General features: G+C 38.2%; 2 protein-coding genes across 2 annotated transcripts in view; both read right to left on the bottom strand.

Annotated features, from left to right (window-relative positions):
* Positions 1–416: 416 nt before the first annotated feature.
* On the bottom strand, positions 417–10,943 carry LOC110830257 (uncharacterized). Its single transcript, XM_087340476.1, has 6 exons — positions 10,925–10,943; positions 8,831–9,009; positions 8,288–8,379; positions 7,040–7,250; positions 5,966–6,168; positions 417–2,204 (listed from the first exon to the last, which is right to left on the bottom strand). The coding sequence occupies exons 2-6, from the start codon at positions 8,955–8,957 to the stop codon at positions 1,959–1,961; spliced, it is 879 nt and encodes a 292-aa protein (XP_087196602.1). The 5' UTR covers positions 8,958–9,009; positions 10,925–10,943; the 3' UTR covers positions 417–1,958.
* A 6,473-nt stretch (positions 10,944–17,416) lies between these two features.
* Positions 17,417–24,215, bottom strand: part of LOC110830253 (inactive fucosyltransferase B) — a 28,633-nt gene continuing 21,834 nt past the window's right edge. The window contains exons 5-6 of the mRNA XM_022064928.2: positions 23,970–24,188; positions 17,417–18,934 (exon numbers count right to left, since the gene is read on the bottom strand). Of these exons, the coding sequence (XP_021920620.1) occupies positions 18,481–18,934; positions 23,970–24,188 (673 nt within the window). The 3' untranslated portion in view covers positions 17,417–18,480. The remainder of the gene's footprint in view (positions 18,935–23,969; positions 24,189–24,215) is intronic.

Genomic DNA, 24,215 nt, shown 5'->3' with positions numbered 1-24,215 from the left:
ATTATACAGTTTTGTTCTTCATATACACTGTTCACAAAATATATTGGGGTGATAACATCAAGGATGGCAAGACATATATGCCATGCCTAACAGAGGTTAGAAATACTCGTACATACAACTTGGGACACCTACGTAGGATGATAATATAAAAATACAATGTCAAGAAATAAGGTGTAAGGATATGGTCTAGATTCATGTGACTGAGGACTGAGTCCAATGGCACACTTTCGTAAACACTGAAATAATCCTTTGGATTCCATGAAACATCAAGAATTTCTGAAGAGTGGCTATTAGCATCTCAAGAAGAACTCTGCTCTGGAGTCATTAAACATGGCTGACAAAGTTTGGCTCCCGTAGTTGTTTTTAAACACCTAAATCAATAGGAATACACCAAGCATAAGATGTAAAAGAAACACTTTGTAAATAATTTGACATTTTATTCGGTTTTACCTTTTATGCATAGTATGGAGGGCATAAGTAAAACATAATTTGTCCTTCTCACCAAACACCAAAGTTATATTTCCCGTAGTTTCTTCACTCTCCACGTATACATGAGAGCAGCCTTTATATACTTACAATTTAAACCTGCAAGACTTTACCATTACATAAACTGCATGTACAAACGAGGTTCAAAGGAAACCTTACAAACAGCAAATACTGTAGATTTATTTCAGTCTGTCACAGAAACTCGCTGTAAGCATTAAAACGAGCATCCCACTGTGCTATCGAACATTTCACCCCTTTTCACACATCTTAAAGTCTGTGAAACATATCGCATTTCATTTCATAGCGTAAATGGAACTGGTATTCCCTGGTGTGTTCTTTGGAAGTCCAAGAATATAAAATCACAAGAGAAGAGAACGAGAGAACTGATCTGCATGGTGGATATTCTAACAACACGTGCAATATATGCAGGGGGTGAACTGTAAACTTTTTTTTTGTTGAACCCAGTTCAGGAAAGTCAAAATAAATGTAATCACAAATTAAGAAACTGAAATTCTTCTGGCACCTTTGGGCAACGGCTTTTAACCTTTCTTCATTGACGAATCCTGGAACCTGCGTTTCTTCTGAATGTAAAACCTTAAATGAGTCATTTTTATTCCCAGAGTAAAATTATAGTAGTAAGTTACTATCACAGTTGAATAATTCATTAATGAGTTATAATGTAAAGATTAAAAAAACTTTTCTGCTTTTAGTACAAATTCCTACAAAGACGATTATGCAGTTTACCTTGTGCCTAAGAACTGCGTACGCCATGAAGGCTATTGGTGGAAGTGAATGATCCGCTTCAGGCTATGGCCACTTTATCTGCAGCAGAAGAGCCCTCGCTACACGATTAGTCCCCACAGCCATTCTCGATGCAGTGGTAAAGATTTATATAACAGCAGTTCAAAAAAGTCATATAATCCACAGGGATTTTGACATTATTACTTTCAAGTTCCATGAACCCCAGTTACAAACAATGATTTAAGGCAGTGGTCCCCAACGTGGTGCCCACGGGTGCCATGGCGCCCGCCAAGCCTTTTTTGGGTGCCCACATTACGGAAAGAGGTTATACTGAATAATGAAGGCCGTTCAACCATGAACATGATAAAATCAAAGCGCAGATCTCGACTTACTGACGCCCATCTTTACGATTGTTTGTGATCAGCAACGTCATCCTACACTCCCAAATTTGAAAAACTGGCCGATGAAATTCAGCGCCAAACATCCCACTTGAGTAATAATAATTGTACTTATAAAAGTACGTATTTTTGATTGTATGGTTTCTTGTATCATTAAACGTCGTGTTGTTTTGTGTATTATTTGGTGTCCATATCTTATTTGTCCAGAGAAAAGGAAATTTGGCTTTGTTAATTGGTTGGTGCCCGTCACGATCTCACAAAATTTCAAATGTGCCCGTAGGCACAAAATGTTGGGGACCACTGAACTAAGGAATCACTACGTTGGTTGTTACTTCAATGTACCACGTAGCCCTCTATTCTACAGCATGTCGTCTCATTGGGCTTCCTGTGCGACAATTCCTCTCTGGAAGTCATATCTGGATCGAAGTCAATGCTGTACACACACTGCGGTTTATGTAGCAATGGATGAGTGCCTTTCACGCATTCAACAGTTACTCTGTTTTTTAAATACTCCAAGTACTTCCTCACAAAAAAACGATTTGTTTCATGAACATTTGGGTGATGCAAAAAATCTTCAACCTGAAAAAAATAAGAAACCAAATTCTGAATGTTTATAAAGAACAGGTTTACAGTCAAATGATAACAAAATGATGATGATGATAATACACATGAATTTAAAGTCAACCATGATGGTTTCAGCCCCAATTAAAAGCAGTAGGATGGCTACGGATCATTCAGATAAGATGTAACATCCCACAACCATTTCAAACACCAATTATACTAATACAAATAAACTCATCCCCACTTAATGGTACCTGCACCTTGTCGTGGTGGTGGGGCTCGAGTACCTCAGTGACCCCAAGAGCTACTGGTAGGGCCTCCCTAGCCAGATTGGTCGAGGGGGAGAGGTCAGACTAAGACAGGTACCCTGGTCCTCCAGGTTGGGGGTTGGTCGTAAGGCTAACAACCTTGCACCGTAAAAAGGAAGATGTTTCGAAACCTCGATCAAAGCCTCGGACAGACGGACCTAACAGAGGACTGAATGGAAGAGGAGAATTGAGGAGGCCGTGGACCGAATACGGACCGGAGAGCCATAGAAGAAGTGACAAAATCCCCTCTCCCCCCAATAAAGAAGGAGAAAAAAAATACAACTGCATAGGTACTGTAATTCATTATCATGTTCATAAGAGCCTGCCACAAGAGTCCTGTCGAAACCTCATAATCTATTTCTTTAAGATGCGTTTTAACATTATTCATGACCCTGATGATGGAGGAAGAAAGCACCTCTGAAACATCAGTAAACTTGTACCAGATTACATGGCACAATATCCCAGAAGACATCGATGTTCAGGTAAAAATTAAACTGTACACAGGATCAAACCCATTGACAGGGTTTGGTGTTCAAAACACCAAAATTTCAAGTGTAATATTCTTCTTTAAGTTAGCACTCGCAGTGTGACATATCCTAGGTGCGCAATGAAACGCTGGCACACGTAGAATTTCACATGGGTGTAACGCACACATTTTAAGAGATTACTGTACAAGAATTACAACTGCTTCCTTCCGAATTTTATGACAAGTAAAACTGATGCTGAGTCCCTGAACAAAAAATAATAAATAAAAGGGAATCATAAAAATTGTTGCAAGCAATTTGTGTCAAGCTGTAACAAAATATTTTATTTGAACCCTTTCTCCCAGGATTTATTTCTTCCATCTTTCTTCTTCTTCTTCTTCTGTTTCTTGACCGTTATTTCGGTCTTCCGGTGCCTAAATTTTCTTGCATTCTTCTCTATTTTTCCATCCTTCCAGAGGTAGTTTCCACTCTTATAATTCTGTCGTTCCATCCTGGTCTCGTTCTTCCTCTCTTCCTTCTCTCTTTTGGTTGCCATTTCATAGTCTTTTTTGGTAACCTTTCCTCCTCCATCCTTTGCACGTGTCCGTACCAGATCAGTTGTCTTTTCTCCTCGATTATATCTCGATCCACCCTCATGATTTCTCTGATCCTTTCGTTTCTCACTCTCTCTCTTCTGGATATTCCATCTTTTAATAATATAAATAAGCAAAACTCTGTTATTTGTAACATTTTACTTTAAAACTATACATAAGATAAAAACATTGCATGGATTATAAAATTCCCATTTTAAAATACAAAAAAGTCATACAAAGATCTTCAAATTTCTATCAGTCCTCCTTGAACACGGGATCTGAATAATAAAGCGTATAAAAATTATAATCCGAAAAACAGTCTAATTACTTTAACCAGTGCCAATAAGAGGTAAGACTATTTCGACGTCGCCATTAGTTCCAATATCTCGATATTATAGATTTTTTATAATTTTTTGGCAGTGGTCGCACATTGCTTGAAGGATGTTTTGATCTGCTAGTCAATCAGACATACAAGAACCCCTAGATACTTGAAGAGCACTTTGTATAACTTCCTACAAGTTACTTCTTCCTTTAAAAGTTGAATCTGGATTGAAGTCAATGCTGTATAGACACTGCGGTTTGTTTAACAAGGGATGAATACTTTTTGCGCATACAACAGACGTTTTGCATTTCTGGTAATCTAGGTATTTCCCCAAAAAGAAACGACTGGCCTCGGTAACGTACGGATGTTGTAAAAATTCTTCGATCTGAAATCATGAACATGAGAAAATTACAGTGCGTAACAGCGTCGTCATACATTACTTCAGAATCTGTTGAAATTAATTTTACTTAATTAAAAAATTACATGTCCATGACTTAAATAATTGAGTCCATACATACACAAACGTATCCCGTCATTTAAGTAACAGAACATGAGACAGCCAAATTCTAAAAATCAAGGGATCCAAATATCCAGAATTACAGAAACTGCTATTCAGCACGAAAGTATCACAAAACTAAACTTCCATATTCTTAGTCGAGACGAGTGTTCAATTTGAGGTGTGCCTAAAAACATAAAGATTAAAATATATAAATCTATAATTTTACCTGTTGTTTTATATGGGTGTGAAACTTGGCCTTTCGTGTTACGGGAAGAACGCGCATTAAAAGCGTTTGTGAACTGAATATTTTCACCTCAAAGGGATGAAGTAAGAGAAAACTGAAAAATGTTGACTTCTATAAGTTGTAATCTTCGCTAGTTACTCAGGACAGGGACAAATTGTGAACATAATAACAGACCTTCGGGTTCTGTAAAAGGTAGGAAATTTATTATCTATTTGAAGATACTATCAGCTTCTCAGGAAGGACTTTGTCCCATGAAGTTAGCTAAATAATGTTATTCCAGTCCATAATCTGGTCCACAAGGAAGTGGAACTTACACGTTTGCTTCTACATCAGCTGGCGCAAGGCTAACAACCTTGCACCGTAAAAAGGAAGATGTTTCGAAACCTCGATCAAAGCCTCGGACAGAGGAGAATTGAGGAGGCCATGGACCGAATACGGATCGGAGAGCCATAGAAGAAGAAGAACAATAATGGTTATGGAGCCAAAGGAAACAACTTTCCTCAATTACATCGCAGCATTGGCGAGTCAATAGAAGAAGTCAGTCGAGAAAGAAAGTGATTAAATTACGATGCAACGGGAGTTACTTGTGACGCAGAGCAATGCCAATATTTTACATCTGTAAAACACTGACGGTGAGGGCTGGAGTACTTTCCGCTAATCAAATCATCACATCATGTTCATGTTTATAGTCTACAACTGGAGGCCATCTGCAAACTAAGGAAATGCCACACTATCGTGCCACGGAACGTACTTGACAATTTTTAGGTTTATTTAAGACAGGTAAAAATTAAAATTAATTGTTCTAAGATTTATAGAACATCTTACTGAAAGGAAAAGTGTGCACGTGACATACTTACTGATATTCATGCATTCTTTATCCCGCAATGTTCTGAAAGTCGGAGCACATGTGCCAGTTACATTACTATTACTTGTGAAAACATAGTCTCCCTGTCGAATAATAGTTGCCTCTACGGTAACTGAAGACTAATAAACAGAACAATAAAATCTTGAAACTAATGAACGTAATCACACGAGTTTCTCGTACCATCAGCGATCAGCTATAACAGACAACTAAAAACTGTAAACTGTTTCAACAAGCCCATGCTTCCCCACAAACAATGGATATTTTTGTTTATTTATGTGCAAAGCATAAATAAAACTCATGTTTAATGTCATTAGGAATTTTTTTTTTAAATTTGTTAGTCAGTCATTAAGCTGAAAAAGTCTGCAAGTTTTTTTTGTTTTGTTTTTTCCAGAGATTTACGCTCCTATTACATCTGATCTACACTCGCTCTCCTAGCTGTTTATTTCATCGCTTAAATATTAGGAGATAAACTGTAATTTAATACCTTCATCCATTCACACGCCGCTATTTCTCTGTTGCATTTGTTGATTTCCTCTGAAACTGGTTTCAGACCCACGACGAAGTAGATATCCGAGCATCTGAACATTCCGCTGTGGGTGTGCCGTAAGGATATGAGAAACTCAAATTCTGATTTCACGTTGGTTTCCTCCAAAACTTCACGAACCGCTGCATCTCCTATATCTTCACCTTCACAAAACAACACCAAACGGAACCTTAAGTCCTTTTCATTAACGAAAAATTGGGCAAAATTATTACTTTAACCAAGAACTCCGAGGTTACTTACAGAGGTGACATCTGTCAAATATTTTGTCTTATTTCCAACATTCAGCTACAATAAAAATTATGAAGCTTCTACAATTCACTGACCACTTAAAATAAAATTTTATATATCCTTTAATTAAGTAAAGTAAAGTTTGTCCCACTATGCGCCATGTAGACGTTTAGGGGGAGAGAAAGTATAGCTCCTCTCTTCCTTGACCTCGGCACTAGATGGGGGTGAGTGGATGGTGTCACGCCCCGGCCGCGCTTTACCCCCAAGAAAGGACCCTGGTACCCATTGTAGAGGAGGCTGGGTGGGCCCCAGAGCCGGTCTGGACGCAGAGGCTAGAGGAAAAATCCTCTGCCCCCGTCGGGGATCGAATCCCGGTCGTCCAGTCTGCAGCCAGTCACTATACTGACTGAGCTTTAATAATAACATAATGAAACAACAAAAATGTCCTCAACAACAACCAAAGTAAATTACAGCAAAACACAAAAAAAAAATAGAATCTACAAATGACGTATAACCTAGAGAATACGAACAAAGAAAAGTTAAAAGAAAGTTTAACTGTTGCCGATATTATACGCAATATGTAATCTTCAATAAAAATGTGAATGTCCTCGTAAATAGCATCGGCACAGAGGAAAAGATCATGATTGGAGAAAAACGACTCAAGAATGAACAGAGAATGGAAGGTCACAGAATAAACCAAACGGAATGTCTGATTTAAACTGCAAGGCCGATAAGGAACAATAGAGGAAGCTTCTACTCCTTGAAGAAGGTCCCGGAGACACTTACCAGGTTCTACGTAGCCACCGGGGAGTTTCCAGTGTGGAATCAAGAAATACTTCTCTTTCACCACAAGGATCTCGTGTGCGTCATTCACAACTACTGCGCCAACACCGATCATTGTGTGCGCATACGGCGGAATATTGCACTCTTCGGTGGTAGGCAGCCAGCGGTACATCATCACATACCCAGATTTCGCATGATGAAACTGGAATTCATTCTAAAGAGGGGGGAGGGAATCTATAACATTTGCAACCGCACGACTAGTTCATGTAAATGGCTGTCGAATTAAGTCTTACGTTTTTGAAGTCAAAAATAGCATGTCATCATTCCCTGGTCTGAGCCAGCTCAATCCAATTTACATCATCCTACCCCGTATCCCTAGTCTCGATTCCAACGCAGTATTACCTACGCCCACATCTTCCAAGTGGTCTCTTACCTTCGGACTTTCGAACTTAAACTGTACGCGAATTTCTCATCCTATTCATGTGCGCTACGTCCCCTGCCGATTTTATCACCCTAATAATATATGGTTAAGATCAGAAATTATGGAACTCCTCATTGTAAAAGTCTCTCAAGTCTCCCTTTACTTTATCCCTTGTACGTCAAAATACTCTCCTCATCACCCCGTTCTCGGACACACTCAATCTGTTCTTCCCATGATACGAAATGCAAAATTTGAGTCCCACAAAAGAAACCCAGGTAAAATTACAATTCTGTATGTTTTAATAATTAAATCTGCTTAACCATCAACAATTAATAATGTTACATTTTATTACATTTTTAGACAGGAAGCAGGAAGACAAAAAGAAATTCCAAACTGCATCGTATATTCCGACGAAGCCGAGTGATTATGTGACAATAAACAAACTATTTGTTCAACAGAATGTGTCGCTACAGAATCAAACCAACACGTTTATTAGACACAGACCGCAGCACCCTCGGAAGAGTGCCGACTAGGCTCTGATGAACATGAGAAGCGTTCTGTGAATTTAATCTGCTCTTAATTTCTTTGTAATCAGGTTGTAAGAGTGCCGACTGCATTAAACTGGTTCAAGATCAGGTTCAGTAATTGGCTTTGGCCATTATCTGTGTCAGACCTCAAGTGTTCTATTATGACATCATTAAATATTTTAGTTATTTATGTAATACCTTCACTTTTGGACAACGAGCAGCACAAGTTTTGTGCCAAAAGATCATTTTTCATTAACGCTCCCATACTTTTTAATTGAGACACAATTCTTAGAGACCGCCCACCTTTGCGAGAAATGGTACCCAATCTGCATACTCCAGCGTCACTTTGAACCAGATACCACGAAAACTCTTCTCAGTCCAGTGTTTTAATGACGCTGCAAAATTAAACACACGTTAATTTCAGTTTTGACTTTATAAGGTAAAAAAACATTTGTTCGGAGACATTCTCTGCGGATCAAATGACGTCTGTGCACGTCGGAGCCATGCAAATAATCCACGGGAAACGTGACACACCACCGGCAGCACGTGCCTCGCGTAACTGATGTTACTGCAGTGGGGACGGGCACTCTCTCATCTGGTGGCTCTACAGGGCAATTGAGAAGCGACACGCCACAGAATCTCACAGGAAAATTTATGTAATTATAAGCAATGATTGAAGAAACTTTAAAGATAAAAATACAGAAATTAATTAATTAATCTGAACCAAAGTTGTGACGTGACAATGCAAATATGAGCGGGGACGCTGACGGTCTATTGGATACACAAATTTATTATGATATGGAGACTCTGTGAACATTCTATCAAGATGAATGCAGAGAACTGTACCTTCCAGCTTCTTAGGAAAAACGCTGACATCACACGGTTCTTTGGATGAATCAACTGTGATGCCGTGGAATCGATCCTCTTGTCCTTGAAACACCTGATTCAACACAATATCTTCTACCGCAGTCATTGAGCTGATGAAGTTCTTAGCAACACCTTGAGAAATTAATCTTAAAGTAAAGCTGCAACACAGGACGAATAAGAGTAAAACTAATTTAGAATAACAAAGTGTGTACAGGAAGGCAGTCAACCTCTGGAATGAGAGAAATTAAAATGAAGAATGCTCTCGACTACAGGACAAAATCTTAAAACAATGAAACTGTTTTAAGTGTAAGATTGGGACACAATTATTTGTGAATGATTAACCAGTTATTTTATGATTAATGAGATTAAGCAGCTTGAATGAGATGTGGAAGTAGCAGTGACCTATTTTAGGTACTATCTCTGGCTAATATTTAGTATAAATCTCACCATTTGCCTGAAGGAACTGAGTAAAACCACAGAAATTAACAGAATAGTCATTCCTCTGTTTTCAGGTTTGTATTAGGTACCTGAGTCTATGTGCCAACTTTCAAGGCGACTTCTGACAGAACAGTAGCGGAGACAAATGCAAACATTTTTAAGAAATTTAAGTCGGCTGAATTTTTATTGGAATGAAGAATGAACAGCAAGTATATAAAGTGACTCACTTTGTTCCTGACACTTAGACACCAATTCTTAAACCTATGAGTTTCATATCTAAAAATATATCATAATGGTTTACACTATCAATAACACATTTCTTTTATGTAAAGTATAACATGCATTTATTTTTGCTCCTATGCTAATGTTTGATCAGGTTATGAAATAATGTAAAACTGGTAATTGTAATTTTATCAGTTGTCAGTACAAAATACTACCAGCAAGGACTAATGATCTGGCTTTCAATTACAGGCCGAAAAATACTTTAGTACTAATGAATGAATTTCATGTCAGAATATGTATATGCTGAAAAATATGAAACATGTTATCAATCACGAAAAACTTTAGCAGATAAAAAACGTCTACCACAGTTACCTGACGTAGAAGTAATGATAAGTGTGTTCATTGCGAACTGTTTACATAATAGACATAACCTTGAGGTGCCAGGCTTTGAATTAGATAAAACAATAATAGTTCCACAAATACCTTCAAGTCTAAATTAGTAAATTTCATGTAGCATTTTTGTTATAAATTGCAGTGCTTCAGTTACACCACAGAATGTCTTACTTTGTGTTTTTAGATTTGAAGGTTTCGCAGTACACTTTCGTTCCACTTCGTAAAAGTTGCTGCCCATTTGCTACGAGTATGTGACCTTTTAGCGACCTGTAGACTATATTACACATTTATAGAGTATATTAGAGGTGGGTGAGAGAAAAGTAACTGTTAATTTCTATTGTGCACTTTTTATAAACTACGCCAACACGTAAACCATCAACAAGTAGACGAATGTCAATACGCGACCGCCATATTGCATTGAGTGGCGCCATTTCAAAACTTCTCTACTGCAACACATGACAGTGACTGGTAGAAATTAAGAATCAGACGAACTTTGACCAAAGAGTACAAAACATCACTATTTCCTTTTAATGATTATTACTCCTGAACAACAAATTCCTTGTCCAATTTATTTAATTTATAACCACGGCTTTTTTTGAATGATATTCACATATTATTTGAAAATGACGATTACAATACTCTCCTACAGGATCACGAACTTCAGAAACAGAAATTTAAACTTCGACCCACTTCCGGTAGAGTGCCTCGAGACTCTCCACCTCCAATTGGGCGTACTGTTAGGTTTAAAAAATTACTTTCAACACTTAGCCAGATCAATTTCAATTTTTAAATTTTGTTAGTGGCTTATTAAATTCGATTTTTGTAACAGAAAATCTCGATTTTCAGATCTGGTCCTAATCCTTATAAGGGCTCCGAGAAAATCTAGAACTTCTCTATTTTAGGGTCTAGATTATTCAGGAAATTATCTGTATATTTCTGTATTTAAGTGTTTATTTCGTAGAGACAGGTGCCTTAAGATTAATAATTTACTGAGGCAAAATCCAAATAACACCAACTCACCCACAAAAACGATGGTCAGACTGAACCCACACACGTGAAGCAGGTTCTAGGAACTACAACGAGTGATCGCAGTTAAATAAGTGATGAACCTCTGGTGAAATCTGTCACCAGGAGCCGGCAAGGTCGCACTAAGTAGAAGCTTTTGTACGAAAACGTGATAAACGTAACCAACAAGAAAACATTAATAAATAACACACAAAACTGAATTACTTAACGACCAATCCTTTTAGCATCATTAAAACGTCTTTATAAACGGTATCGATGGACCTGTTACGATTTCTACGTCTGCACTTTGGACTGAGGCGACTTAATGAAGGCAGTCGATGGCGTATCCCAAGGCTCGTATGAAGGGAAGCGGAGTCCTCTTGACATAGTTCGGTCGTCTACTCAAGAGATTCACCGCCTTTTACGAAACTCGAAGGTCCAACTTACGATTATCCGCCACCGGTCCTATCCTGAGCAACACTGAATCCAATCCACACCCCCAAACCGTATTTTCCTGAGATACATTTTAATATTATCCTCCCACCTACGACAAAAATCTCCGATTTAGAATTTTCTAATATATTTACGCGTTTTTAATCTTCCCAATGCCTGATACATAAACACTTCATCCTCTGATAATATTTGGTGCAGAGTACGAACTATGAAATCTTCATCACGAAATCTTTTTCCATTCTCCTGTCACTTAGGCCCAAACATTCTTCTCAGATGCAGTCTTTGTTTTGTTTTTCCTTCGTGCCTAGGAGAGAAGACGATGGGGCGTGGAGAAAACTGCATAATGACGAGCTTAAAAATCTGTACTCCTCCCCCAATATTGTCAGGGTGATTAAGTCGAGAAGAATGAGATGGGCTGGGCATGTAGCGCGCATGGATGGGACAAGAGGTGTGCACCGGGTATTGGTTGGGAAACCTGAGGGGAAGAGACCCCTGGGGAGACCTAGACGTAGATGGGAGGATAATCTCAGGCGGGATCTATGGGAGATAGGAGTTGAAGGAAACTGGATTTTGTTGGCCCAGGACAGGGTCCGGTGGAGGGCTTTGGTTAATTCGGTGATGAACCTTCGAGTTCTGTAAGCCATCTGGTTGGTTGGGTCCACTATTTGGGAAGCCTGAGGGGAAGAGGCCTCTGGGGAGACCTAGACGTAGATGGGAGGATAATCTCAGGCGGGATCTATGGGAAATAGGATTTGAAGGAGACTGGATTTTGTTGGCCCAGGACAGGGTCCGGTGGAGGGCTTTGGTTAATTCGGTGATGAACCTTCGAGTTCTGTAAGCCATCTGGTTGGTTGGATCCACTATTTGGGAAGCCGGAGGGGAAGAGACCTCTGGGGAGACCTAGACGTAGATGGGAGGATAATCTCAGGCGGGATCTATGGGAGATAGGAGTTGAAGGAGACTGGATTTTGTTGGCCCAGGACAGGGTCCGGTGGAGGGCTTTGGTTAATTCGGTGATGAACCTTCGGGTTCGGTAAGCCATCTGGTTGGTTGGGTCCACTATTTGGGAAGCCTGAGGGGAAGAGACCTCTGGGGAGACCTAGACGTAGATGGGAGGATAATCTCAGGCGGGATCTATGGGAGATAGGAGTTGAAGGAGACTGGATTTTGTTGGCCCAGGACAGGGTCCGGTGGAGGGCTTTGGTTGGTTCGGTGATGAACCTTAGGGTTCCGTAAGCCATCTGGTTGGTTAGTTAGTTCGTGCCTATTGAAAATTTGACATTTATTTAATTTGGTAATAATGCAAAGAGACTTGTAAATGAGGCGAAGTAGAATATTTCTAAGTTTTAGATGGATTAAAATATACTAACACATTCCACTTCATCCGTCTTTTATCTGTTTTCCCTTATTACATTATCTTCATTACGAAGCTACATATAATTTTAATCCACGCGTTTTGTGTTTGATTTCGACATCAAGGACAACAGTTACAGTTACAGTTTTGACAGAGTCCAGAAACTCTAAACGGTAAATCTACACAAATGTGAATAAAATTACGTTTCAGTTTCTGAACTATCGGTTCATGAAATCCCACCATCGGAACCTATCCAATCCATACCTTCATGCCATATTTTCTTTAAGATCAAATTTAATATTATCCTCCCCATCTATACCTTGGTCTACCAAGTGATCTCTTCCCTTAAGACATTTAAGATTCTTCAGGGAGGTAAGGATTTTGTTTATCTCCTTCTGGGTTGTGATTCTGACGTGTTTCAGCCCTGAAGATGAAGACGGAATGTTCATTCCATACGTTGGCATCTACTTACAAGTCTAAACAGCGTCGTAACCCAGAAGAACATCGTCCTCTTCCCTTCAGATTTCTCTAACAAAATTTTGTCTACATATTTAACTTCTCCCCTGCGTGCTACACGCAGATTATGAATTGCTATATTTTGAAATCATAAACATAAATGTTTACCTCGTGGAGACAAACAGTAACGCGAATAATCGCATCTCTTGAAAGCGCTCCACATTTTAAACACAACTCAAAGTCTACATTTATGTGTTCCGTATAATTAACACTGTAAACAAATATTAATTCCCTAAACGACACAAACCAGTTGATCTTTGTAATGGTGAAGTGTAGTGTTTTCTTCGCGGTACGGACTGAAATCTTAAGTTTCATTTAATAGAGCTTCGGCTCCAAAGGTTAATTAGCGTTTTAGTCGTATTATTTCCTTAAACAGCGTTAACCATTTGATCTTTGTAATGGTTACGTGTGGTGTTTTCTTCGCGGTACGGACTGAAATCTTAAGTTTCATTTGATAGAGCTTCGGCTCCAAAGGTTAATTAGCGTTTTAGTCGTATTATTTCCTTAAACAGCGTTAACCAGTTGATCTTTGTAATGGTGAAGTGTAGTGTTTTCTTCGCGGTACGGACTGAAATCTTAAGTTTCATTTGAAAGAGCTTCGGCTCCAAAGGTTAATTAGCGTTTTAGTCGTATTATTTCCTTAAACAGCGTTAACCATTTGATCTTTGTAATGGTTACGTGTGGTGTTTTCTTCGCGGTACGGACTGAAATCTTAAGTTTCATTTGAAAGAGCTTCGGCTCCAAAGGTTAATTAGCGTTTTAGTCGTATTATTTCCTTAAACAGCGTTAACCATTTGATCTTTGTAATGGTTACGTGTGGTGTTTTCTTCGCGGTACGGACTGAAATCTTAAGTTTCATTTGAAAGAGCTTCGGCTCCAAAGGTTAATTAGCGTTTTAGTCGTATTATTTCCTTAAACAGCGTTAACCATTTGATCTTTGTAATGGTTACGTGTGGTGTTTTCTTCGCGGTACGGACTGAAATCTTAAGTTTCATTTGAAAGAGCTTCGGCTCCAAAGGTTAATTAGCGTTTTAGTCGTATTATTTCCTTAAACAGCGTTAACCATTTGATCTTTGTAATGGTTACGTGTGGTGTTTTCTTCGCGGTACGGACTGAAATCTTAAGTTTCATTTGATAGAGCTTCGGCTCCAAAGGTTAATTAGCGTTTTAGTCGTATTATTTCCTTAAACAGCGTTAACCATTTGATCTTTGTAATGGTTACGTGTGGTGTTTTCTTCGCGGTACGGACTGAAATCTTAAGTTTCATTTGAAAGAGCTTCGGCTCCAAAGGTTAATTAGCGTTTTAGTCGTATTATTTCCTTAAACAGCGTTAACCATTTGATCTTTGTAATGGTTACGTGTGGTGTTTTCTTCGCGGTACGGACTGAAATCTTAAGTTTCATTTGAAAGAGCTTCGGCTCCAAAGGTTAATTAGCGTTTTAGTCGTATTATTTCCTTAAACAGCGTTAACCATTTGATCTTTGTAATGGTTACGTGTGGTGTTTTCTTCGCGGTACGGACTGAAATCTTAAGTTTCATTTGATAGAGCTTCGGCTCCAAAGGTTAATTAGCGTTTTAGTCGTATTATTTCCTTAAACAGCGTTAACCATTTGATCTTTGTAATGGTTACGTGTGGTGTTTTCTTCGCGGTACGGACTGAAATCTTAAGTTTCATTTGAAAGAGCTTCGGCTCCAAAGGTTAATTAGCGTTTTAGTCGTATTATTTCCTTAAACAGCGTTAACCATTTGATCTTTGTAATGGTTACGTGTGGTGTTTTCTTCGCGGTACGGACTAAAATCTTAAGTTTCATTTGAAAGAGCTTCGGCTCCAAAGGTTAATTAGCGTTTTAGTCGTATTATTTCCTTAAACAGCGTTAACCATTTGATCTTTGTAATGGTTACGTGTGGTGTTTTCTTCGCGGTACGGACTGAAATCTTAAGTTTCATTTGAAAGAGCTTCGGCTCCAAAGGTTAATTAGCGTTTTAGTCGTATTATTTCCTTAAACAGCGTTAACCATTTGATCTTTGTAATGGTTACGTGTGGTGTTTTCTTCGCGGTACGGACTGAAATCTTAAGTTTCATTTGAAAGAGCTTCGGCTCCAAAGGTTAATTAGCGTTTTAGTCGTATTATTTCCTTAAACAGCGTTAACCATTTGATCTTTGTAATGGTTACGTGTGGTGTTTTCTTCGCGGTACGGACTGAAATCTTAAGTTTCATTTGATAGAGCTTCGGCTCCAAAGGTTAATTAGCGTTTTAGTCGTATTATTTCCTTAAACAGCGTTAACCAGTTGATCTTTGTAATGGTGAAGTGTAGTGTTTTCTTCGCGGTACGGACTGAAATCTTAAGTTTCATTTGAAAGAGCTTCGGCTCCAAAGGTTAATTAGCGTTTTAGTCGTATTATTTCCTTAAACAGCGTTAACCATTTGATCTTTGTAATGGTTACGTGTGGTGTTTTCTTCGCGGTACGGACTGAAATCTTAAGTTTCATTTGAAAGAGCTTCGGCTCCAAAGGTTAATTAGCGTTTTAGTCGTATTATTTCCTTAAACAGCGTTAACCATTTGATCTTTGTAATGGTTACGTGTGGTGTTTTCTTCGCGGTACGGACTGAAATCTTAAGTTTCATTTGAAAGAGCTTCGGCTCCAAAGGTTAATTAGCGTTTTAGTCGTATTATTTCCTTAAACAGCGTTAACCATTTGATCTTTGTAATGGTTACGTGTGGTGTTTTCTTCGCGGTACGGACTGAAATCTTAAGTTTCATTTGAAAGAGCTTCGGCTCCAAAGGTTAATTAGCGTTTTAGTCGTATTATTTCCTTAAACAGCGTTAACCATTTGATCTTTGTAATGGTTACGTGTGGTGTTTTCTTCGCGGTACGGACTGAAATCTTAAGTTTCATTTGATAGAGCTTCGGCTCCAAAGGTTAATTAGCGTTTTAGTCGTATTATTTCCTTAAACAGCGTTAACCAGTTGATCTTTGTAATGGTGAAGTGTAGTGTTTTCTTCGCGGTACGGACTGAAATCTTAAGTTTCATTTGAAAGAGCTTCGGCTCCAAAGGTTAATTAGCGTTTTAGTCGTATTATTTCCTTAAACAGCGTTAACCAGTTGATCTTTGTAATGGTGAAGTGTGTTTCCTTTGCGGTACGGGCCGCTAAATTATTTACTTAACTTTTCAAATTACAGCTTCAGCATTTTTTTAATAAGCAAATTCAAAATTTCCGTCGTTTATTCTAGCAAAACTGTCATTAATTATCGCCCTAACGTCTTCACCCTTACCTTATCCTTGCCAGAAGGACGAGCGGGCATTGCCTGGGAACCTTATAACTATAAGATGCGCTTTCTCCCCCTTTAAAATCGAATTGTCTCTCACTTCTCCCCCACAAATTTTCTATTTGCAAATTCTACTCTTCCGGTAGCCTTCTTATCTCATTAATAATTTGTACTTTCGACTGAATATAATCGAGGAAGGTTAGAACTGACTGAGCGTCTGGCAACGATACGAAAAATCACTGTTCAAAATTTTAATAGGATAACTTGTAAAACGTCTGAAACATTTTCCCACTCAGTGTTGACACAGTTAACGCGACGATTCTAATGTGTCGACAGGTTATTACGATTCAAGATCAGATTTAATTAAAGGAGTTTAAAGACCCAGAAGACAGGCCGATGTTGAAGGACAGATTAATGAAGAAATTAATGTCTCTCTCGGACATTTGCGTAAAGACCGACAAAGTGGAGTAAAAACATGTTTGTTTGCAGTCTCTTAAGTACTTTGGGACAGCAAATAGATTTGTATGAAGCTTTATGTAAAGTCTGCGCTATCAATAACTTCCTCGTACTCACATTTTTATGTCTGAAGGGTTTTGTATCGAAGAAAGTAGACCTAATACAATTAATAACTTGGGCAAAAATAAATTTACGAAATTGACATTATTTTTCGTCTGGAAAATTTATGGACTTATGTATATCTGAAACAGTTGACATACTCCTGTTGGAGCGCTGGAATCTCCGATAACATCTTTATATGAAACATCGTAAATATCACTTCCGGTGTCAGAAATATCCCATAGTTTATCACAGTCTCTTACTCGGAGTGAGAGACTGCACAGATTACAGAATCAGATATTAAGAAATCCAATCAACTTTACAGCAAAACAAACAATAATGAAATAATTTGCTGCAATTATAATACCACTGTTACGTCAATAATGACTTTTAATTCTAAAATGGCATATGTACGCTAGTATTATAATTTATAACAATGGAAACGTAAGCTGTACAGAAATTCTGGTTTACATTCGCACTCAGACAAACTATTCCGACTCTCAGTACCTACCAGGATAGACACACAGACAACAATTCAAAATACGTACGAGAGAAATTTATTGCCTCGTAATAAATAACGTGACTTTGTTGCTTCCTATGTTTATATACAATTTAAATAGAAAAAAGTTAGGATAAAACCAAAAATAAACCGAACACTTACCTTGACAGAATCTGACAAGCGATGCCAACTGTAAAAATCTAAAATCCACCAAACAAAAATTTCCCCATTTCAAAAGATTACTTTCCCTTGTGTAATAAGTTTTAGACACCGAAATCTCCAATCACTCTGCTGTCAGAAACACAAAAAAGAATCTTGTGATCTGTGGAATGCATCTCCACAGGTTCGATGACGTACTTAGTCAATCGAGGCATCTTTCATTACGTCATCAGAACTTAAAAGAGAGAAAATTCGCTCATGTCCGTCGTGTATCCTTGCCGGTGTACTATCTCACGTGAAAACTTCAATAACAATTTATTTTTCAAAATCGAAGATTTTATTTAAATCAAAATAACATTACTCGTTGGACATTACGTACAAAATAAAGCTATCACACTATACACCATGTAGTAACTTAGGGGGAGAGGCGGTATAGCTCCTACTCATTCTTGACATCGGCAATAGATGGGGTTAGTGGTCAGCGTCAGGCCTCGGCGGCGCTTTGTCCCCGGGAAAGGACCCCGGTACCCATTGGATAGAAGGTTGGGTGGGCCCCAGAGCCGGTCTGGACGCAGAGGCTAGAGGAAAGATTCTGTGCCCCTGTTGCCTGGAAATTTAAGTATTCAATAACCTCTCTATATCCATCTCATTACTTCGATATCTCGCTTAAAATACACGCGTCTCTGAAATACTACGCTGACAGCACAGAATTTTAATATTTACGTAGCTTCGTTACTGATCTGTGCCCCTAAATGTCGAGACGCTTAAATAACCGGCCCGTTACAGTCTCGGTCACTGTTCCAGTAGTCTTCCAGTTTGCTGTAGACTTTCGGTGCTGGGTCGTTGTAATTCAGAGCCTCGCAGAGTCTACAGTAGTGGTAAACCGGAGACTGGAAGTAGCCATGTTCGTTCACAACCTCAAAGTTGTTCTTCCAGTTAAAAAAGTTTCTGTATTCCGAAGACGCGTTGAGGTACAACAGATATCGGGCAAGGCTGGCGGGAGAGGCGAAATCTGAAACGTGGATGTAAGATTTAGGGGGCAGTAGTCGGGCACAATCTTGCGGGGGAGCCCCCATAATGACAGGGACCGCTCCCTTGTGGTACGCGTTCCACCAAGCTTTCTCCGTGATATATTCACGGCAATTTCCGTTCTCGAAAGCGAGGTAGAACTTGTAGTCGTTCAGGCCAGGGCAATCCTTTGCGAAGTGACCTTCGCATCTGAAATGGCACAAAGTAGTCACATGAGTACGGAACCGGATTTAATGGGTTTAAATTCGACTAATGCAATTGTCATTTGTGCCTGTCAAAGTATTGTTAAAATGACAAATTAAAATATTTTACAGTGGAAACACGGTTCCGGATAATCTGACGTAAATACGTCTATACGGAAAGGAAGTTTATATATTGGCTTTATTCTAAATATTTCCTTTATACATGCTTTACAATTGAGTAAAGTTTGATTAAGACATTGCTTATTTAACCTGAATTAGTTACGCTTAAGATGGGTCTGTGGTAGCTGAATGTAATGTAAGGTAATGTAATGAAATGTTTTATAGGTAACAACAATTCCGAGTAAACAGATGACGTTTCCTAGGTAACCAGGTTACACTTTTTCGTTTCCCTTTCTCGTTTCCCTTTTTCGTTCCACTTTTTCGTTTCCCTTTTTCGTTCCATTTTTTCGTTTCCCTTTTTCGTTCCACTTTTTCGTTTCCCTTTTTCGTTCCACGTTTTCCTTTCACTTTTTTTCCGTATAGACGTATTTACGTTAAAAAAAATATTATCTACCCATTGGTAGAGACACACAAATGAAACTGAGCAGGAAATATGTGCATGGCCATAAAATATACTCCATATTAATATGAACCGAGAAAGTTTATCAGCTTAACCACACAAACCCACAAATAAAATAAAATCTTATCCTTAACTTATTATTCTAAGACTTCACATCAAATACAGATTCCGTGGAGCAGAGTCTAATAGTCACGTCAAAGTAATCCACCGACTTTTATGGAACCACAAGGTTCATAACTTCCTTAACAAAGAGCAGTCCAGACGAGAATTCAACTGTTGTTAGATCGTCAGATGTTACGGTTGGCGAACTTTCCCAGGAAGCTCAAAGGAATTTCCCACAGCCGCTCACACATTGTTGTAACAGAACCGTTGATCACAACTAACTTTGCCTGAATAGACTTCTGTATTAGTGGTTATTATGTTAGTAATAATTATAATTATGGTTGAGCTGGGTTAAAATTCCCCCCACGACCTCCTCGAACGGTGAACAGCGCCAAATCAGTCAGCGGACATATTACGAACGAATAAACAAAAGCGATTCGACTCCCGAAAGATGCTTTGAGATTTTCACCTTCGCAAGGTTAGACCACTTTTGCGTACGAAACTCACGGAATTATTTTCTGGGGAAACTCAACAAATGACAAAAAAAAGTATTTAGAATTAAAAATTAAATCATTAAAATAATGCCAAGCGCTAAAAAGGGACAGCCTAGTCTACGTAATCGCTTAAATAATTTAATATTTCTCCACTAGCCAACGAATTCTTGATTAAAAAGTATAATTGGGGGGATGTGCTTACATATTATCGTGCGGAAGTTTGAACACTTCAAGTGTTCAAATTAGGGGCTATTGGTGTTGATGGAAGATGATCTTATCAGACGATTTGTCTTTTACGAAAAGGAACCTCGGTTGGATGGACATCTGGGGAGTCGAACCCAGAAATTCTGGGAACCTTTTGGCTGATGTAGTAATGAAATCACTCTATCCCAGTGATATTCAACCTTTTTTTGTTCGTGTACCCCCAGATATAATTTCTCTTCAACTTTGTACCCCCAAAGTTGTTGGTGTATAATTCAAGTTATACATAGTATATAATCTACATCTAAAATAAATTAAATAAATTACATTACTGATTATTCAGTGTTTATCATAAAATAATATATATTTTTTTAAATTTCACGTACCCCCTAAGATGTCTTCGCGTACCCCGAGATATAATTTCTCTTCAACTTTGTACCCCAAAAGTCGTTGGTGTATAATTCAAGTTATACATAGTATATAATCTACATCTAAAATAAATTAAATAAATTACATTACTGATTATTCAGTGTTTATCATAAAATAATATATATTTTTTTAAATTTCACGTACCCCCTAAGATGTCTTCGCGTACCCCGAGATATAATTTCTCTTCAACTTTGTACCCCCAAAGTCGTTGGTGTATAATTCAAGTTATACATAGTATATAATCTACATCTAAAATAAATTAAATAAATTACATTACTGATTATTCAGTGTTTATCATAAAATAATATTTTTTTAAATTTCACGTACCCTCTAAGATGTCTTCGCGTACCCCGAGATATAATTTCTCTTCAACTTTGTACCCCGAAATTTGTTGGTGTATAATTCAAGTTATACATAGTATATAATCTACATCTAAAATAAATTAAATAAATTACATTACTGATTATTCAGTGTATTTTTTTTAAATTTCACGTACCCCCTAAGATGTCTTCGCGTACCCCCGGGGATACCGTAAAGGTAACACTTCACCGATAACAAAAATCAAATAATCATTTTTTACAGTGAGAATCACACGAAACACATAAATAGAAATTCAGACTTGCTGATTGGTGCTTACACGTGTTACGACTTGCGCACAGAGACACTTCTCGTTTCCCCCACCACAAAAACAAAATCCCATCGTTATTCTTCGCAAGGCATTTCTCACGCCAGAAGAATTTGTTTCCGGCCTTAGGAGTAACTCACGAGTCGTGACAACCTAACCTCACTATTTAATCTCTGCCGCAACACCAAATAGTTCCAGCTGTAGCGAATACCATATAATTACTCTCATTGCTATTTTCAAGCTCGTTTCAAAACTTCTTTTCGCCGTTCACCAACACAACAACTTTACAAGAGAAGTCCTGGAGTACACGTGAGATGGTTGAGGGCATAAACGACTTAAAGCAATGTTTTGTTACGATTCTGACCACAAAATCAACACCCCGGACCTGCGAAGCAAATCGTGAAACGTAAATTATCATTCCTGGAAATAAAATTGTACAGTTCTAACTTACGTGGTATTAATAAGCCTGAAACATTTGTAACAATGCGTGATTCATTGTTCAAATATTATTCTGGTCACTGTCCATTGTCTGGGGTACATTTTATACAGAATAACACGACGTTTCGAGAGTTGGCTCTGTTCTTGTCTTGTCAAGTAATTTGTCATTACACTGACATGTTGCGTATTACATTTGTAATTTTTATACCATTTCCGATGGTTGGAATCAAACCAGGTTCCTTTAGAATAATAAGCTATCATGCTAGACTAACATTCAAAAGGTCACTGGTTCGATTTCAGCTGTCGCCATTAATATTGAGACAGTGCAATAACGTAATTTTTGTCATAAATTAAAATCTTTCAAGTGACTACATACAACAAATTTGAACCTTCATTTTAATTTGTTTTAACAATTGCATCTCGTTTTTATTTTATTTTATCTACCTACATTTTTCAATCTTCTGGGAATTAAAGTTAAATGTAAAATTCCCTGTTGTACGAGTTGGTATAAACATTACGAAGTCGATAACAATCGATCTTGAATGAAATTCTCTGTGAATCGAAAAATTTCAAAATGGTGACGGAGAGGATTTTTGAGGTTAGTTTCACAAGATTCACTGCGACATTAGAGATTGTTTAACGCAAATCTTAATAGTGGACTTACAGGCTTATATATTCGAGTATATAAAACAAACTTTAACACTGGGAAGGATCAGACCATCGCTTATGTGACGTAAAGACAATAATGCACCATTTTCTTAGAATAGCCTGGTCGTAGTTCATAATCGAGACATTAAAACAGTCATTGTCACAAATGGTACACAAAATGTTCAGACGTCTTACTGAAGAAATAAATCGATCGACAGAACCGGATGCAATGTGTTAGAATAATTATTAACCAACAGCTATTATTGATCTCACTGTAAAATATAATATCACGGCACAAGGAGTATTCTGTAACCAAACACACAGTGCGATATTTCATTATGCAAATTCGATGCAAATGTCGAGTACAATTTCCCACCACAAAGCAATTCTGAAACAATGGAAGTACGGTATCTTTCAAAGCATGACTTTTGCTTAATTATCGTTGAAATAAAAGTATCCAAGGCTTCTTCAATGGGTGTACAACAATGTACAAACTAATCCAAAGACATTTATTCTCGGCAACTAACACTAATGCCTTCAACATTCCCCATTCCAACTCTCTCTGGCTGAAAATGGAGTTCATTTCTAACGTTTTATATATTGTTTCCTTTACTGTGATTTTATTGCTACGTAAAACTTATTAGAATTCTAACACTGAATGAAATAAGTCAGAAAAAAACTTATTTATGCTCAAGGTCATTCGCCATTTTTGGAAAAAAAATCTACGTGGATGCGTATTTAATATTCAAAAATTCAAACGAATAAATCAACTGACTAAGAATCATGTGCGTTGTTCAACCATGAATATTTTTATCTCACGAGAAACAATTTACATAGTCTAAAAATTTTCGACTCTTTAAATTTGTAGCTGTATTCTCACGAAAAGGCGTGTACATGCTCAAGGCTATCCTCTGGGTAAAACAAATTTTTTATTTGATTTCCATTGTGCTGGTGCTGTGCGTTGAACCTTCGACCTCTTGTTTATGTAAGTACGTATCGCTGCCGTCTTTCGCGGCGTTGTACCGCACTGCTTCAGTGTTTCAGAACACTCGACTAACACGTCGCGTGGACTTCTACGCCGACGTATAATTTTAAATCGATTCGTTGGCAATTATTGTGTGGAGTCTTTCTGGACAGACGTAATTTTCATCAAGGTCAATGTCTCTGCAGAGTTTTTAATCTAGAGACAGTATGAGAAAGGAACATTTCAGAAACGAGCGGAAACTCTTCAGAAAGTTATCACTCCGTGAAGCCTACAAAGAACACGTAATGACGTAATTACATAAACACTTGTTACTTAGTAGGTTGTTTTTTTCTCCTGATTAAGTCCCCGTAACTTGTTTGCGTTGACGATCCAATAAGAAAGTACATCCAAGTCGTATAATCCTCCTTACGAAGCCGATGACAACTTAGTTAAGAAATACCGAGACCTTGTTCTGCTTCAAGAAAGTTCATTACCGTGTTAACAAAAGTTAGTAGCAGTTGTACCCTATTCTCAGCCAGATCAGACCAAGATCTCACGTACCTGAGATTCCCGCATGCACCGTAAACATCCACCGGCATGTGTTTCCTCAGTTCCTTCACGTATTCCCATCTCTTGTTCCTCCCGCCACAGTTGGAGACCATGATGGCAGCCAGCTTCGTCTTCGCCTTCGCCTTCGCCTTCGCCTTCCGTCTTCTCTTATTTTCCGCGCTGGTCAGCGGCAAAGTCCGACCACTCGGCACGGGAACATCAGAGTCCATCCTAAGAGTAGCATTCACAATTCCATCA

This window comes from Zootermopsis nevadensis, unplaced genomic scaffold (assembly GCF_977971745.1).
Source record: "Zootermopsis nevadensis isolate Lab colony 2312 unplaced genomic scaffold, Znev_1.0 Znev_ptg000061l, whole genome shotgun sequence".
NCBI lineage: Eukaryota > Metazoa > Arthropoda > Insecta > Blattodea > Termopsidae > Zootermopsis > Zootermopsis nevadensis.
The sequence above is the reverse complement of the archived record's forward strand: the minus strand, read 5'-3'. Positions and strand labels throughout refer to the sequence as shown.

What these genes read in the sequence shown, in the direction of transcription:
- LOC110830257 (XM_087340476.1), bottom strand. Translation starts at nt 8,957, where the DNA reads ATGACTGCGGTAGAAGATATTGTGTTGAATCAGGTGTTTCAAGGACAA. An exon ending in CGGTGGCTACGTAGAACCTG is followed by an intron (nt 6,169 to 7,039) that starts GTAAGTGTCTCC and finishes TGTTTTGTGAAG; the next exon opens with GTGAAGATATAGGAGATGCA. An exon ending in CGGCGTGTGAATGGATGAAG is followed by an intron (nt 2,205 to 5,965) that starts GTATTAAATTAC and finishes TATTTTTTTCAG; the next exon opens with GTTGAAGATTTTTTGCATCA.